General features: G+C 46.3%; 1 protein-coding gene across 1 annotated transcript; it reads right to left on the minus strand.

The window, feature by feature from the left end:
* Window positions 1-688: 688 nt before the first annotated feature.
* TAL2 (TAL bHLH transcription factor 2) lies at window positions 689-9,866 on the minus strand. The gene is made up of 2 exons (XM_054289941.1): window positions 9,765-9,866; window positions 689-1,237 (listed from the first exon to the last, which is right to left on the minus strand). The coding sequence occupies exon 2, from the start codon at window positions 1,225-1,227 to the stop codon at window positions 874-876; it is 354 nt and encodes a 117-aa protein (XP_054145916.1). The 5' UTR covers window positions 1,228-1,237; window positions 9,765-9,866; the 3' UTR covers window positions 689-873.
* Window positions 9,867-17,697: the final 7,831 nt, after the last annotated feature.

Raw genomic sequence — 17,697 nt, forward strand, 5'->3', positions numbered from 1 at the left:
CTTTGTCCTGGCACCTCCCTCCCAAAAAGGATCTCCTCCTTTGCTGAAGATCCTACAGAAGAACAAAGGCATTGAGCCACCAACCTCTTTGATGGGCTTTTAAGGCAGCTGGGGTATAGCTGACCATCTTCCTTCCTGTGCACCTGTCACTGCTATGGAGGAGATATACTTTGCCTATTGAACCCACTGAAACTCATCTATGACCTTGGATTTTGTCATTTTGAATTGGCACTTTTTGCTTTAACCTAACATTTAATTTTGTTTAATGTGCTTTGTTCTGACATAAGGGGTCCCTCCAGTCTGATGAAGAAATATGTAGCCAGGTTCAAGGGCTAGGACTTAAATTTAAAAAAAAAGAATCAAGCTAGAAATAAGATCCACAAGTTCAAGAGAGAGTGCGATTAGCCCCTAGAACAGCATATGGAGGATTGTGTCAAATATCACATCTCTCAATATGTTTCACTACTGAGGCCAGATATCTGTTGTGGACAAATTTTGTGGTGCTGTCATAATTCTTCATCTCAATAGTGTTTCCTTGAAATGGAATAGGAGAACAATCTCTTTCCCTGTCAGAAAAGAGAAGGAATTTCTATGCCCTGATTTATGGAGGAGATCTGGACAGAAGACTCTCCTGGCGTGGACTCTGCCATGACAGCAGTGAGTCCTTCCAAGCTCCCAGAGATCACAAGTTCTCCATCTGGACTTCCAGGTTTTTGCACGACCAAGTATTTCCTACCCTATTAAATAAAAATACAAATTAAATAGCAATAAATACAAATAAATAATCACAATACATCAAAGAGCAGCCCACAGATTCTGCCAGGAGAGAGGGACTATCACACTAACACCGAGACTTGCACATCTCATTGTCTACTAGGGGGATGACGCCTCTGACCAACACTCTGCTATATTGCTGCCCATGCCGGGACAGGAGACACCACAGTTCTCAATCAGTGTCAGCTCCTCCATGCTCTGCAAGTGTGGGGCTTGCTGGAAGAGCCCCAGGAAGCTGCCCCGGGCTGCCACTGCTGTCTGCTGCAGGCCTGGCTCTCCCAGGACCTTGACGAGGAAGTTGATGTATCTCATGGCCAGGCGCAGCGTCTCGTTCTTGCTCAGCTTTTTGTCTGGTGGGTGTGTGGGAATGAGCTTCCTCAGCTTGGCAAAGGCACTGTTGACGTTTTGCTGCCTCCACCTCTCCCTGGTGTTGGTGAAGATCTTCCTTGTCATTCTCAAGGTGCTGCAAAGCAAAGGAGATGGTGAGTAAATGCTGAATTTCACACAGGCTGCTTTTTTGCGGCTGCTGTAATTCTGGGGCAATGGTAAGCACAGATTGGTGGTGCTAAACGTCTAATTTTTACCCCCTCTGGCTGGTGTTCTTGTCCTTCATGTTCTTCACAGATTTACCCTAAAGTCATAATCAGAAGTATTAGAGATACAACCAGATGCCAGAGTTCAGTAAGAACTTCACAAAGGAGGTAAAGGAGTTTAATTTTCTTGAACAAGCATTTAGTGCTGCTACAAGCCCACCTTCTCCTCAGAGTTCTCCTGCAAGAGAATTCCCAACAGACAATGCATTTGTCATCCCACTAGGCTGTGTGAGAGCCACACAGACACTTTGTATGGGGGAGAGCAGGCAGACCCAGTGCAGAACACGTCCACACTTTTCCAGCCTCATTTCACACCTCCCTGGAGTGTGCACCCAGCTGGCCCAAGCTTGGTGATTCCTGGCTGGAGATAAGCCAGGTGGACTTCGCTATGGGCCTTCAGTGAGCAGCCAGCCCACACCACAGACGTGTGTGACTGTGGTTATTTCTCCAGGGCTGAGCAGTCTGGTTCCCTGCCCAGCCCACAGTGGCTGCTCACTGCTGGTGGCAGACACTTTTCACTCTAAAGGAGGGACTTCTCCTTTAGCCTCTGAGAAATGCCACAAGTGTGATCAGTGCATGGGGGGAAAGTGTGATCCCTACCAAGCATGCTGGCATCCCAGACAAAACCTCTATCCAGTTGTTCCCTGTCCACCCTCACAGAGCCAAGCAAAGGGAGCCTCGTGCCCAGAATGGACCTGGCAAAGAAGAGCACTGAGGCAAGGGGTGCACAGTGATTTTAAATACCATTCACCAGAAAGGCTGCCAAGTTCTTTGTGCTGCCCTAAGCTTTCTCCCACCACCATGGGAAAGTGCCTTCCCTTCCCTCCCACAGCCCTGGAAGAGATAAACTCCTCCATTTCTGAGGCAGCTCTTTATGCCAATGGCATGCAGACAGTTGGAGCAGGGAAGAGCTTTCCACAGCCAAGAGACTAAAGGACAAATGTTTCCTTACCCTCTTATGCATGTGAAAACCTCAGCTTTTTATACCCATTGGCAAACCCTTCTTTACTGTAGTCCTCTAAAGGGGAGTGGGGAGCAGAGGGAATAGCATCCTTCATCCCCAAGAAGAGGAAACTTTGGGATGACAGCCCAGCTGTGATCCTGCTTCCATCCAAAGCAGCCTTACACCATGCAAGACACTCAAGGTTCACCAAAACATGCAGTAAAAGTCCAAAGGAATAAAGAAACACAAATGTGACTCACAGTTTAATTGGGATGCCCTGTCAGGGAGCCAAGGCAGGGAAGTTCCTGCCCAGCTCCTTCAAGTTTCACAGATCACCAGCTGCCAGGGGAGCACAGCTGCAGCGCTGTGAATCCTGTCACAGCTGTGTTCAGAGACCTCTGCTCAGGGGTGCAGCAGTACAGGCACACCCCTGAACACTGAAAATGCCTGCTCTCACTGACAACACCTCACATGCTCCTCTTGGCCCTGGCCTTTACACTGGCAACACATTTCTATTTTGGTAGAGGTTTGAAATTACTGTCATACCTTTAGGGCATGAGAAAACTGTCTCATCAAAATGGCCTTGTTTCATGAAAGGCTCCTTTAAAAAACAAACTCTTTATATTTCAGGTTTCTGAGAGTTTTTCTCCTCTTTTGTAGACTTACATTAAGACTCATTGCTTGATCCAAATGGGGATTAGATCTCTATTTTTATTCATTTTTTAAAATTGTTCTCCTACTCCGTGTATCATTTTTGGTTTGTGCTGTGGGAACAAATCTGCTTGGTGCTTTCCACCTACCTCAAATGTGTTGTGTGTACCTTTCTGGCAAGAGCAGTGCCACATCAGTGGTACAGATTTAAACACTGCAATGTTTTCAGTGCCCAAGGCAAATCTTTTGCCTTTACAGATTTATTCTTCCAAGCAGCTGCTCAGATCCATGTGAAGTGCAGAATGCCACCTGCTTCTTTCTCTGTCCTCTGTTTTGGTGTTTATGTTGTTGTTTGATTTTTTTTCCTTTTTTTTTTTTTTCTTCTGAAGATATACCTATCTGTATAAAAGGTAACATAAGGAAAGTTATCAGTTATTTGGGTTTCCTGGTTTCTTCTGATGGACTGAACTGTATTTTGCCAGGCCTTTTTGGCTCTGCACTGTAATTCTGCCATGTGGGTCAGTTTTTGCTGGGTACCTGTTTACATCTCTTTACAGCTACAAACACCAAGAGAGAGTCTTCCTCTTGTCTTCCTCCTGCTGCAGGCAGCCCCCAGCACAGAGATCCAGGAAAGCAGGTTAACACCCGGCCCTGGTGCTGTGATCATGCCCTCTGGTCCTGTTAGTGCTGTTATTGGTGGAAAAATAAACCCAGCCTACTCCTTCAGGCCGTGCTTCCTTTGTCTCTCCACTCATGCCTCTGGAAAGGACAATGCTACGTTTGTGGTCACAAGCCTTGTCAGCAAACAGATGCCTTTGTGAGAGCAGCTTCTGCTTTGCACTTCAAAAACACATGTTTGTATTTCTGACATTTATTTGAGATCAGCAAACAACAGCTCCTCTCCTTTCCCAGCGCCTCCTCTTGCAGGGATAGCACTTGGGGAGCTTTGTTTCAGGTGTAAGCCACCTTATATGTCTCTCCACCTTAAATTCTCCTTTCTTTCTTTACTGGTGTGTGTTTCCTGTTGTTGTGCTTGGAGTTTCCATTAGAAACATAGCAGAGAAATTATCCTGGTCCAACCCTGCAGTGATTGTAATGTTTCAGCACAGCTTTTTGCTCTAGTCACCTACACATGCCTCAAGTTCTCTGTAACCACAGCACCTTCTCGTTAAAATGCAGCCAGTTTGCTGGCAAGGGAATCTGATTTCCATTTCCTTTGTCTCATTCCCTTCCTTCTTTTCCTTCCTTCTTTCCAACTCTTCTCACCAAACTTGTCTTTCAATGTATCATTTGCAACTTTAGGTCTTTGCTAATTTTGCACAACGAAGCAATGCATTCTTTAGCTTTCTCTGATGCACTGTATGAAATACACGTCATCTACTTGGTCTGTTTTAAATCTGTGCAGAAATCACCTGTTTGTACAAATAACATGTAGATTTATTGCATTAACCTGCAGGTTTGGACTCGGTATTTTTTCTCACCTTTTCTAACCACAGATTAACAGCCCCACATTTAGCTGAGAATTAAAAATCCGGTAAAACAGCAACTTAAAATCAGGAGGATTAATTCTGCTCTCAGCAACCTAAATCTGGAAGTTTACACCATTTTCACTACAAGAATTACTTTGAAGGACAACATTTTGCACTGAGGAAAGTATTTAACTCAGGTCAGAAAGGTATGTCCAGAAGTAGGATGTAAATGGAGTTTCATGAGCTAAAGTGCACGTCTGCAACATGTAAAGAGAATTATGCAAAGAAACAAAAGGAAAAAGCCACCACCACCCACCAAAGAGACAACTGAAGCTCTTTGCACCGCCTGCCTACCCATTTTAAAAATATAAAAATGTGTGGTGGGCGGAACAGTGGCTGTTTCCAACGCAGCCAGACAAAAGACGGAGCGGCGGCGGAGATGAAGATCTCTCCCAGCAGCAGTTCTCACAGGCTCTCCGTGCTAAAGCCTTTCAGGCAATTCAGGCAGCCGCAGAGCAGCAGAGCAGCTCGGGCGCAAAGCACATCTCTGCCAGACATTCCCCAGCAAATGGCCCCCGAGCCAGCGGTTAATGTCTGAGCGCTGGCAGGGGACTCGCCGGCAGCCCGGCGCTCAGTCATAATTAGCAGGATGCTATTAACTAAAGATCTTGGGCGAGAAAGTTCCTCCCTCAAGTTATACCTCTGACCTCGGCGAAGTTAAATCCATGCTGAAACTGGCCGCTGGAGACCTGCTCCTGCAAATCTTAATCAGACAGCAGATGCCTGCTGCCACCAAGAATTGGAGTGCTTCTAGCAAACCTGCGGTGCCGCACCATCACTCCACAGGGGAAACCCGGTGCCTGCTAAAATCGGTCATTTAACACACTGCGCTGGATTTTGTTAAGTCCTCCCAGCCCTTAAGTAAATGGCAACAGAAGAGCAGATGGTTTCCTCTCCCAGGCAGGTGCTTGTGAGCCCGGTCTGCCACGGGGAGCAGAGATTCTCCAGCCATCGCTCCTTGCTGCTGAGCTTTGTTCGCTTTGCATCCCTGTGATTTGGGCCGGAGGAGAAAGGGGGGATTCGCAGTTCCCCTCTTCAGTTTCACACAGGCCTCAGAACGTGGCACTCAGCTTCACACAGAGGGCAAGACTGAGCCATGGGTATTACAAGACAAAACACTACCTGTTGCTGACATGGGGTATCGCTGGCCAGGGGTCTATATACAAATCACAAATGGGATGGGACTGCTGTGGAACGCGCCTTGAGCTGTTTTGTTTTCCAGCATCAGTCTCATTACATGATTATTGCAGTGGGAAGATGCCAGCAGCTCACATCCCAGGCAGCAGAACAAGAACTTAATGTTACAACTTACTTTATAAGTTTTTTGACCAATCACACAAAGCAAAAGCACATTGACAGTAGTTCTATCCAATCACTACAAGCACACGTACCTTTGGTTAAAACAATGCTTGATTATTTTGAATGCAACACCTGCTTGTGAGCCTTCAAACACAATGCACAGAGCTCAATTATTGAGCTTCAAACTTCCTAATATCTTGCTAGATACACTTTTCTGTAGCTTAGAGAGGTATTCTAGACAAGTGTTAATATACAGACCATTGTTCTATTTGTCCTTGTTTTTCTACTTTTTAAATAATTTTTCTGCTGACCAATCTCATGGCTGCTGCTTAGCTCTAATCACAGTTCTGCTGTATCTGAGGCCTGCCTTTTGCAGCTTTCCCAAAACCCTCTGATTTTGTGGATTCCCACAACAGGACTTTTTTCCCCCATTCCCCAGGAGGAATAAACTAACTCCCTGCAGCTTAACTATGCACAGTTTGCTGCTTGGATTTCAGGGACTTTCTTTGGGCTGGGCGGGGAAGGAAGGGCAGAGGGGACAATGCACCCCAGCTTGATGGATTGCAAGAGCAGCAGCTCACCACCAGGTACAGTTTCTTCCCCCAGCTTTCCTCAGTTCATTCTCCCCATTGCTGCCTTCCTGAACCTCAGTGCTGACCCTTCCCAAAGTGCCTCCCACCCAAAATCCCACAGGAGTACCAGTGGACAAGGACACAGAGAGATCTCAGTGCTGAGAGTGAATGCTGGGCTGGCAACCAGGGAGTTGAGCTTCTGTCTGTGTTTCTGTGGTTCCCTTGCCTCAGGCAAATTCCTTTTATTTCCATTTTTTCTTTTTATCCCTGCACCTCCTTGACCCTCCTGCTTATTAACCTCTGCAAGGTTTGTGGAAAAAAAAATTGTCAAGTGTATGTAAGAATTTGTGTGTTAGAGCAGACACAAGCACAGGGTGGCCCAGCCTTGCAGTGCTGGTAAAATGAATGAGAAGAGCCTTTCCCTGCATCCCCAGGGTGATTCCTTACACTATCACTGAACTTCATTTTATTTCAAATAAGGTGTGGGAGGAGGAACTACTTCAGAGTAAACAAGGGCTCCTTTCTCTGCCTCATGCCTCTGTTGGGGGTGTTATGTGACAATCACACCATGGCACACAGGAGAGCAGAGCAGCAAAAGCACTGTAAAAACCAGTCCATGCTGACACAGTGATTTACCTTTTTTAGAGCCTTTAAATCTAGGACAAAATGCACACAGCAGAATCCCTGCTCCTGGGAGCCCTCCTGTCTAAGGGCAGCATTTACAGGAGCTCTCACAGTCACACTCGTGCTCTCACTGAACCTTTAGAAAAGGGAAATCACCGGAGTCTTCAAAAGCAGCTGTGTGAAGGTCTCAGGACTAAGTCACCCTTCGTGTTTGGGGTTACTGCACTGCACATGATCCCAGTTCCAAGGGGCAGCTCTTTCACCTGACCCAGTGCTGCCCCTGGGTTGCTGAGCTTTGAAATCCAGTTGCTCTCCTGGAGGGTTCAGGACTTCAGCATGGAAGACCTCTCTGCTTTCTGAGGAAATCAGACTCCACAGCATGCACACTGTGCCATCATGCCCTCTAGGCCTGCCTTGGGAAAGGAAAATCTGCAAAGAAATGAATGGGCTGCCACCCAGATGGGGTTTGGGAGAGCACAGAGTATGTGGCCAAGACCTTGACAGTAGTGATAAAGATGTAGCTCAAGGAAAGGTTTACACATGGAGTGTAAATGCACTCTGCACATGGGAGTGGGCTTTTGGGGGGGTTGTGGGGTTTTTTGTTGTTGTTGGGTTTGGTTTTTTTTTCATGTAGCTCTCTTCTGCTCTATTCTTTTTATAGCTCTTTGCAGAAAGATGAATTATACCAAAAAAATAAAGAACCCACTCATGGGCTGCAACAGCTTTTGCTAAATGGAGTTTCAGTGCATTGGCAGGGCCATGACAGCTTGCTAAGCTGAAAAAGGAACACTCTGCCAGGTTCAGCTTTTATTTGCTGAAGCTGCACTTGTGCTGTTTTCTGTTCCAGGGAATCTGAGAGTCTCTCTTGGAAAAGTGCTTCTCTGGCCTGAATGACAGTTCCTGTGGGTTTCCTTTAACAACAGTCTCTGCCAAATTAACAGCCCAAGAACCACAGAGAGACACCCTCACGGTGCTTTAAGGTAAACACAGAGAAGAAAAACAGTTGGGTTCTGTTCCAAGAGTTCTTCAGGTCTCTTTTTTGTTTTTTTATTTTTTTACACACAGACCCAGTGTGCAAAACCCTGTTCCACACTATTTCTCCCACCTCATTGCATCACCCATTCCTGCCGCCCTCTCTCTGGTCTGAGGAGGCAGGAGGGCAGCTGTGAATAGCAGAAAACATTTCCCTGCCTGTGTGTGTAGGGAAATCCACATCCTCCTTCAGGTGAGCAGTGGGACCAGATGCTGCACATCCTACAGCTCAGCAGAGAGCAGGCTGCAGCACCTCACGCTGTTAGAGAAGTTGTTGGGAGCAAAAAGGGGAAAATCCAGCTAATGCAAAGGACATTTGCATCAGGGAAATGTAGATATTTATTGTGTTTGGACGTGGCCCCCAAACAACATTAAGATCATCCCTGCCTCAGCCACCTGTGTTTAGTCCACAGATTTCCTGCCTGGCATGCTGGCTCCATAAGCACATCATTCCCTGGATCACCCGCTCATATCACAACTACCTTAAAAGTTTATGTAAGCAGGCAGCAAAAACCAAGCTGCCTTTATCTTCTGGGGTTTTTTTCTGGTTTTCTGAGTTTTTTTCTGGTTGGTTAGCTTTGTGGTTCATTGTTTCTTTGGCCTTTATTTTTTATCTTTTTTTTTGTATCTGTATGAAATAATATAGAAATGCATGGTGGAAAAAGATTCTGAAAACAAAATATTGTCCTGTAGTGTTACAAGGAAATTAGGAAGGATAGGGATAGCTACTTCAAAAAAACGTGCATGCTTTGCTGTTTATTAAGTTTCTCAAAAAATTGTTTTATGCAGAAGGCTACCCCTGGAAATAGAAACATGTTTTATATTGGCAGTTTCAAAAGTTTTGTCACAAATCTGAGAGTTACTAATATTTAACAGGAAAAGTGAAATTTTTTTTAAAATGTTAAGCTTTTCCTCCTAAGTGCACTGTTGAACTGCAGAAAATTCAAATGCCTATATATTTTACATCTGCATCAACTGTAACACAGATGACCAGTGAAGTATGGGAATATTTTTAAATGTGTGAGGATTCGGAATTTAAAACTTATTCCTTACACTTTTACCTGTTGACACTGAATTTCCACACAGTCTAGTGAGTAATTAGTACATGATTATTTGTGCTTTTGCAAGGAATTTGTTTTAAATATCAAACAGCATTGGAGAATTCACTTATGTTTTATTTCTAAACTCAGGGAATCTATGATGCTCTGTGTAATCCTCTTGCACCAGCACAATAAGCTGGTTTACAGCTCTGATTTACAGCAGCTTGCAGCACTATAAATGAGTTTGCCTAATGTGCAATTATACAGCTGTAAGAAAATCTAGGAATAGTTAAGAGCAGTGATTATAAGATCACTTTAATTTCCTCCACATCTCACCACCAACATTTCTCTCAAAAGCAGTAAAACCAATCAATATTTTCTTCTGGTAAGGTCTGACTCTCTGAGTCCCTGAGGGGAGTAGGAATTTGGAAAGTTCAGGTACAAACTGTCTCTTCACTTGATGAAGTGCAGCCACCTCTAAGTGGCTCTTTGTCAGATGAGATGCCTTACTCTTAAATTTTTTTGATGACAAGAACCAGAGGTGCCACAATAAAAATCCAGAGAACTGGTAAAAGGCCACTGCAGAAATCCCTTCCTTTTAGGATATTCTCTGCGCCGGGGGGGAAATTTTGGCTTCCCTAAGAAAGCTGCAAGACAAGCCCAAAAGAGGGGAGGATAGCTGTAAAGAGAAGAGGCCATTCACTTACTTTTCTGCTACTTGTGCCTCTGGAAACCTGGTCAGGGGCGAACAGGCAGCAAAACCAGGAGCTTCCTGTGATTCTTTCCCGGCTGCTTTTCCAGTGCCTGCCCACGGAGCTGGCTCTTGCTGGAGTCAGCCTAGCGCTGGTCCCGGCTGCCTCATTTATAGAGTAGCAGTTCCTTTGTCTGGCGCGTGTCACCACTAGTCCTGGCAATCCAGGGAGCTTGTTTTGCATCTCCCAGGAGATGCTCTCTCTGTCCTGCCTCCTCTCTGCTCGCCACATGCCCCCCCTGCCCTTCTCTGGTAGCTGGAACCATCCTTGCCAGCTTTAGTCACTTGTCTCAGTGACTCTGGCTAGAAGCAGCTTTAGCAATGGTCTGATTTTCCCCTCTTTTTCCTCTTCTGTTTGAGGAGATTTGAAAAGAAAAATTACTTTTTTATCCAGCTCTGACAATGTCAGTGTTTCCAGAAGCAGAGATGGCTCTCTCAAAAGCCCTCCTGAGGAACAGGCTGGGAGAGTTTGTTGCACTCCCAAGCAGGAGGAAGCTCCTGCTCTGCTCTGACAGAATGTGAGGTCACATTCTGGGGGGATGAAAATGTGCAGACCAGTGGATCCTGCCCTCCCTCTCACTTGGAGTCACAGCTGGCACCTTCTGCAGCCTGAGGACAGTGACAGCTGCTGCTGCTGCCCCTCTGCCTCACTCTGTGTGGCAGCAGGAGGTGAATTCACACCTCTTCCAGCCTGCACTCCAGGGCACTGAAGGGTTAACCCATGCTTTTACAGCAAAGATGAGTCAGCTCTATACCCCTGTGGCTAAGATGTAGGGTCAGTGAAACACAGACTTGTGTTCCATTGCTGGGGTGTCCCCAAAGCTTCCTCTCCATTGCTGGGGTGTCCCTAAAGCTTCCCCTCTTGAGCAAGGACAACAGGCCAGCAAGGTGACATCTGAGTGCAAAACCCAAAACCTGCAGATTATAACCCCACCCCAGTTGTGTCTCTGTCCATGACAGGGACTGGTCCATCCAGCCTCACCCCTGCCCTGGGTAATCACTCATTTATAGGTCATTTATAGGTATTTATCGCTCATTTATAGGTCAAACACTGGCACAGGCTGCCCAGAGAGGTGAGGGGTGCTCCATCCCTGGAAACAGTCAAGGTCCCTTTGGATGGGGCACTGAGCAACCTGATCTAATTGAAGATATTGCTCAGGGCAGGGTGGTTGGACTAGGTGGCCTTTAAATGTTCCTTCCAGCCCAAACCAGTCTTTATTTCTATGAAAAGAGTCATAAATTGCCCCAAGCACAGGCCAGCTACCCTTACTGCAACCATACAGATCCTTTGGGACCCATTCAATCCTTTCTGCTCCTCCATCCACTCCTCCATGAAGTGCTGGGAATTTGCTTTGGATGAACTTAAGAGCAAATAGGGGGAAAACCAGCAAGATGCCTGTTTATACCCTGGAGAAGGAAATATCCTGGGGATACCAAGGAGAACAAGGGGTGGGGAAGGAGAAGCCCCAGCTCACCACCCCACTTTCACGGGGCAGGAAAACTCCTGCGCCCAGGATGAGCAGCTCCAGGCACACTGCACCATTCCTTCCCTCTGCCAGCTCCCAGGAAAAGCTCAGCTATTTCCCAGACCAGCAACACGGCTCAGCAGTGCTCGCCTATTGGGTTTGTAGCAGCGCTGAGGATGTTCCAGCAGGCGGGATTGCCCCATGAATATTTACAAGGCAGCAGTGGAACGATGCGGTGGCTCCCTCCGCAGAGAATGAGCCGCGGGTCCCTGCCAGGGCAGGGCTGCTCCCTGCAGAACTCGAGCGGAGGTTCAGCCCTTTCACACGGTAAATTAACAGTGGCACTACAGCCTGAAAGCTGTGTCAACCGCTTCATTTAGCACAAGTGTTATGTTAACTAAAGGCCCTATTCCGGAGGGGCTTTTGGCCTCACAGCAGCCTAATTTCCATGTAATTTACATTGGAGAGTTGGAGAGTGCCCCTCCTCTCTGTTACTTCCCCCAGCCTATTATGTTCCCAAAACCTGCCCTGAGATGCTCCGTGCAGAAGTAGGGCAGGAGGCTTGCAGGGCCAGAAAGAGAAGGGAACTGAAGCTCCTGATGCCTAATTGCTTCGATGCTCCACTGCCGAGAGCTTTCAAAACCTGTCTAGAAAAAGCACCACAACCAGGAAAGCAAACAAACTAACAATGGTTATTTCAAACAGTTTGCCAAATATTTTTAAACAAGCAAAACTGAGTCATGCCTTTTTTCACCAAAACGCTCAAGCACTTGTGGGAATGTTTCAAATTTCCAAAAGCCAAGCTAAGGCTATCATCAGTACTTGCCCTGACTGTCAGCTTGTGCAGCCTCCTGTTTCCACAGAAGCAGTCAACCTACAAAGCTCACAAAGCCTGCAGTTATAGCAAACAAATATCACTAAATACTCTTCCTTTAATAAATTTTAAAATATTCGTGTTTCAATGTGACGGTGTTTGCAGGGGTCTTAGGATGAGGGAGAGACGAGGATCTGACTCCGTGTTTCAGAAGGCTTGATTTATTATTTTATTATATATATTACATTAAAACTATACTAAAAGAATAGAAGAAAGGATTTCCTCAGAAGGCTGGCTAAGAATAGAAAAGGAAAGAAAGAATGTTAACAAAGGTTTGTGTCTCACACAGAGAGTCTGAGCCAGCTGACTGTGATTGGCCATTAATTACAAACAACCACATGAGACCAATCACAGATGCACCTGTTGCATTCCACAGCAGCAGATAATCATTGTTTACATTTTGTTCCTGAGGCCTCTCAGCTTCTCATGAGGAAAAATCCTAAGGAAATAGGATTTTTCAGAAAATATCATGGCTACATTTCAATAGACACGTTCTCTAGTGCAGTTTTTGATTCTCTTCACACAAGTAAAACAAATAATCATGCCTGTCACCAGTTTTTGCAACCTTTTACTTCATTGAGTGTTCCCCAAGAAATTAAAACCCACAATGGTCCCACATATACTTTCCTTGCAGGGAGAGGAGTAGGATGGACTGCTTTTCATCCCCACTCGTGCATCCACACAGGAGAGGATGCAAATGTGACAAAACTTTGTCCTGCACTGCTGGGGCACACCAGGACCCACTGCCAGGCACTGGGCAGGAGTTCCCAGCTGCAGAGTCAGCACTGGTGAGATGGCACAGTGTTACTGACATTTACACCAGCTTTAAGGATCTTTTTCATGCTGTTAAAATGCCCTGAAGGGTCTGCTTCACTGTGTCTTTATTAAGCTTCCTATTGAGCTGTGATTATTGGCACCCATGAACCACACAGTCTCATCCATCTTCCTCTCCATATTTGTCAGTGGCTTGGCAGCTGGGGGAGCACGTTACAATCCATCCCTTCCAGCAGTCCTGGCTTTACTTTTCCACAGACCAGGATAGAGCAGCTCAGCCAGGAACAAGCGCTGTGCGAGCAACATTGCACCCAGGGCTTGCTCCTCCTCACAAAAATCTCTGCTGGGATACACCCTAACAGTTTCCCTGGAGTCTGGGGCAATTCTTTACCTGCAACAGGTCTGGTTTTCAGCAGCCACCTGTTCATGGAAATTGAGGGGACACCAAATGGATTTTGTGAGGTGTGATGTTAGCAGGTGACTTCAGCCACCTCACCTCTGCACCACAGGAACTGTCTGACCTGGGGGGAGCAGCAGACTGAATGCTCTGTCTTAGGAACTTAGGAAGTCACACATTTGTGGGACACCATTTTGAAGAGGTCAAGAACATGTGGGTGGCTGCAGAGTGTGAGCATCTCAAAACCAGGCCTCTTTCTGAACTCCAGCATGCCAGGATTAAAATTTCAGCCCCTGAAACAAACCAGGGGCAAAACCCTGGTTGTTCCTCTTCCTAAAAGGAAGAAAAGCTGTTTCTGACTGTGTGGTGTGCCAGCAGGAGCAAAAGGCTTCATCCTGCTGCACAACTTCCAGAGCCAAGAAAAGAAAGAGTGATAGTCAGATGGGCAAACAAATGTTTATGGTTCCCACTGGGCCAGACCTCAAACTCTGTCTCCCTCCAGCAAAACTCTTACTTGCAAGTGGCCAGGATATAGCAGAGAACCCTGCCTAAATACAAGCAGAGATTTCAAAGGATGGGCCTGGATTTGAGTAATTTTTTCTGCCTTTTGAGGTGACCCAGGTGAGCCTGATGAAAGCAGCAGACACAGAGTGATGGGCAGGAGAAGGACAGAGAGCGGCTGCAAACCCACAGCTGAGTTACCACTGTGACTTCAGAGCCCTGCTCTACATATGGGAACAATAAGGAACAATTACTCACATCTGGGCTCCTGCCCTTTAAAATCATAATTTAGATTAATAGATTTTGAGTATATTGAGCTGGAGGAGGCTGCTTGAGGTTCAGAATGGCAGCTGCAGGCAGACTGCTGAAATATTAAACTTTCATCATCTAGAGCTTTTCCGTGGCATTTTGAATCTCTTATTAGTGTTAACAAAACGCATCAGGGGGTGCTTTAAATTCTGGCCACACTTTCTGGCTTAATTCCAGAAGCCAAAAATCTCCTTCTTTTTAATGCTGAAACTTGCTGATAGCATTGAAGAAAATGTTTAGCCACAGAATAAAGAGACTGAAAACCTAATGTGCCTCTAAACCTTTTCACTAGGAGCAAGGGGAGAGACAAACAGCTCATTTTCCACTTGACACAGATGCACCTCGACATTAAAAGTTATTGGAAATCACCTAAAATAGAGGAAAACAAGTCAGGCATCTGAAAGGATAAGCAGCTGCCACTTTCAGGGGCACACAGTGTGGGGCTCAGCCAGGTTGCATGCAGCAGTAAGGCACCCACATCAGCATCACTCAAAACAGGGATTAAAAGAAACAGGAAGTTGAATTTAATACAATCTTTCTGACCAAAAGACTAAAAGCCCCAAAAGCCTTTGCCATAGGTGCACCTTCTACAACAAACTTACAATTAATGACAAAAAGTTGTCAAGAGACCAAGAGCTTTAATTTCCAGTCTGACTTCAGGCAAAACCCTCAACGCCCAGCCATTTGGATTTTATGTGCTGGGGATTCCAGGATTTTCCAGAGTCTGGCAAGTCCTCTTCCTTCATGTACAACTCTTTGGAACCACGTAGCTTGCTCTCTGAGGTGAACTCTTGTAAGAAAGGAGGGAATTTGCTCTGAATCTCTCTAACACCCCTTAGTGTAGCTTGCTGTATGGGAATGGCTGAGGTTGAAATCCTGAAAGGAGAGGTCCCAGGTTTGGTGCCTGGGGCTGCTCCTCTTACAGCTGTGCATGTGTGTGCAGAGGAACACTCCTGAAGCCAGTCTTTCAGGAGTTCACTATGATTTTACACTTCATTTCATATAGAAAAAACAGATGTACTCACTATCCTGACTCTTAAAGGTAGCTTTCTTCCTTCACTTTTAAAGTTACTCCATCCTATTATTTTGCTGAATTGTGAATGTATGCCAATATTGCTGCCTTGATGGTGGAGAGATCATATAGCTTCAAGTTTCACTTTCAATGGTTTTGTTAAGTTGTTTTAAGTATTTTCTTATCATTTTTTATCAATTTTGATCAATACTTTTTAAAGTATTTCTGTACTTCAGATGCTCAGCTGGTGCAAAGGGATGAACTTTCATCAGTTATTACAGAACAGTGCTGATTTGCAGCCTGCAGGAATCAACCCATTACTCTTTCAATTCACCTGAATTCCATCCCATGACCATGCTAAACACCCCTTTACTTCCCACAGCCACTACAGGAGCCAAGGGCAGACAGAGAAAGAAAGACAAACTTTAGACAAAATTCCTATTGCACAGGTGAGAACTGTGCAAGATGCATATCTGATTGCCTGCATTTTCAAAATAATTTCTCAAGGTCAGGCAGTATCACCAGCCGGGGTCTATATACAAATAACGAACAGGATGGGACTGCTGTGGAACGCACCTTGAGCTGTTTTGTTTTCCAGCATCAGTCTCATTACATGGGTATGACAATGGGAAGATGCCAGCAGCTCACGTCCCAGGCAGCAGAACAAGAACTTAATGTTACAACTTACTTTATAAGTTTCTTGACCAATCACACAAAGCAAAAGCATATTGACAGTAGTTCTATCCAACCACTACAAGCACATTGGTTAAAACAATGGCTGCCTATTCCAAATACAACACCTGCTTGTGAGCCTTCAAACACAATGTACAGAGCTCCATTATTAAGCTTCAACCTTCCTAATATCTTGCTAGATACACTTTTCTGCAGCTTAGAGAGCTATTCTGACAAGTGTTAACACACAGACCATTGTTTGTCCTTGTTTTTCTACAGGTTAAATAATTTTTTCTGCTGACCTATCTCATGGCTGCTGCTTAGCTCTGATCACAGTTCTACTGTCCCTGAGGCCTGCCTTTTGCCCCTTTCTCAAAACCCTCTGATTTTGTGGATTCCCACAAGGCAGAAGCTCCTCATAGTTTGCACCAGGGTGTTCATTGTCCCTGCCTGTCCATGGATATTGTTCCTGCAGAGCTCCTGTCCCAGCCTCTCACCCCACAGCCCAGGGAAGCAGCTCCACTGGCACCAGAGAGGTCCCTTGTGTACACACCAGTGTGTCCCCACCCCACCTGTGTCTGTCCCCTGAGCCCATGGAACCCTGATGTGCTCCATGACCTGCTGGACCCATCAAACCTGCAGGATATGAGATCTGTGTGGACAAATTTTAAACAGCCCTCAAATTTTAAACAGACATTTTTGCTTACACTGAGTGAAAAAGGTGTAAATATCAGAAAGTGTGTTCAATAAAGGAGAAAGGCTGGGGAGAAAATTCTCTGGGACCACCTGTGAGTAGCAAAATCCCAGTGCAAAGCCCTGGTTGTACCTGCCACAACAGAGGCAGCCTCATCCTTGTCACAAACAAATTGCCTTTATCCAGGAGCACCTAACCCACAAATGTAGCTCAGCTTGGTTTTCAGGGCCATTTTCAGTGAGCACACAAAGAATTAACAAGCTCTCAGCTCCTCTGTTTTATTACGACTGACCTCTCTTGCCTTCTCCAGCTTTCTAGTCCAGCTGGTAAAAAAAATACCCTCAGTTCTCAGTGGATGGAAAACATGACAGCCTCACGGACCTCAGAGAGTGAGAGCCACAAACCCCATTTGAGCAATGGTCAGACCTGGGGAAGGTGCTGGTGTGGCTGCTGGGGCTCCTGGCCCGTGTGTCAGGAAGACACAAGTCTGTGCTAAGCCCAGAGCCAGAGGTGGGGATTACTTTGCCTGCACTAAAGCACAGGAGAAAGTTTGGGCCAATACAAGTCCAGGCTTTGCAGGCACAGATCATTGTTGGCAAGCTGTCCCTTCCTTCAGTTTGGTCCCTGTGCTCAGGGGCTGAGTCCAGGCTGGGGACAGCATCTCTCAGCCAAGCCTTGTTTGAGCTGCTGGGCTCTCCACTGTGAATGAAAAACCTCATATCACAAGTGCAAAGTGGCAGGCAGGAATCACACAATAAGGTGAGCTGGAAGGGACCCTCAAGGATCATCAGCCAAAACCCTGGGCCTGCCCAGCTCTGTCCCCACCATATGCCTGAGGGCATTGTCCAAACACTCCTGATCTCTGTGCTCCAAGGAGGTTGGGGATGCTCTTCCAGCACACCAGAGGCCCATCCTAGGGCAAAGTGCTCCAGGAAGGCACCAGCACTGCCCTGCCCAGCCCAGCACCCAGGCACTGCTCACAGGGAGCACCCACTCCTGGCCTTTGGCCTCCCGGTGTCCCCCACTGCTTGGCCAGGGCAGAACGCCTGCCTGCCTGCCTGGAAACAAAGCCCTGCTCCCCTGCTCCTCATCCCAGCACCCTCTGCCCACCCCCTTTTCAGCAGCACTGCCTTTTGCAGTTTAAATGTTCCTTTTTAGAGTGCCTTTTATTTCCAGCTTGGAGAGCAGCG

The sequence above is a fragment of the Melozone crissalis genome, unplaced genomic scaffold (genome assembly GCF_028551555.1).
Source record: "Melozone crissalis strain CALT ecotype California unplaced genomic scaffold, PUWL_Pcris_2 ptg000005l_1, whole genome shotgun sequence".
Lineage (NCBI taxonomy): Eukaryota > Metazoa > Chordata > Aves > Passeriformes > Passerellidae > Melozone > Melozone crissalis.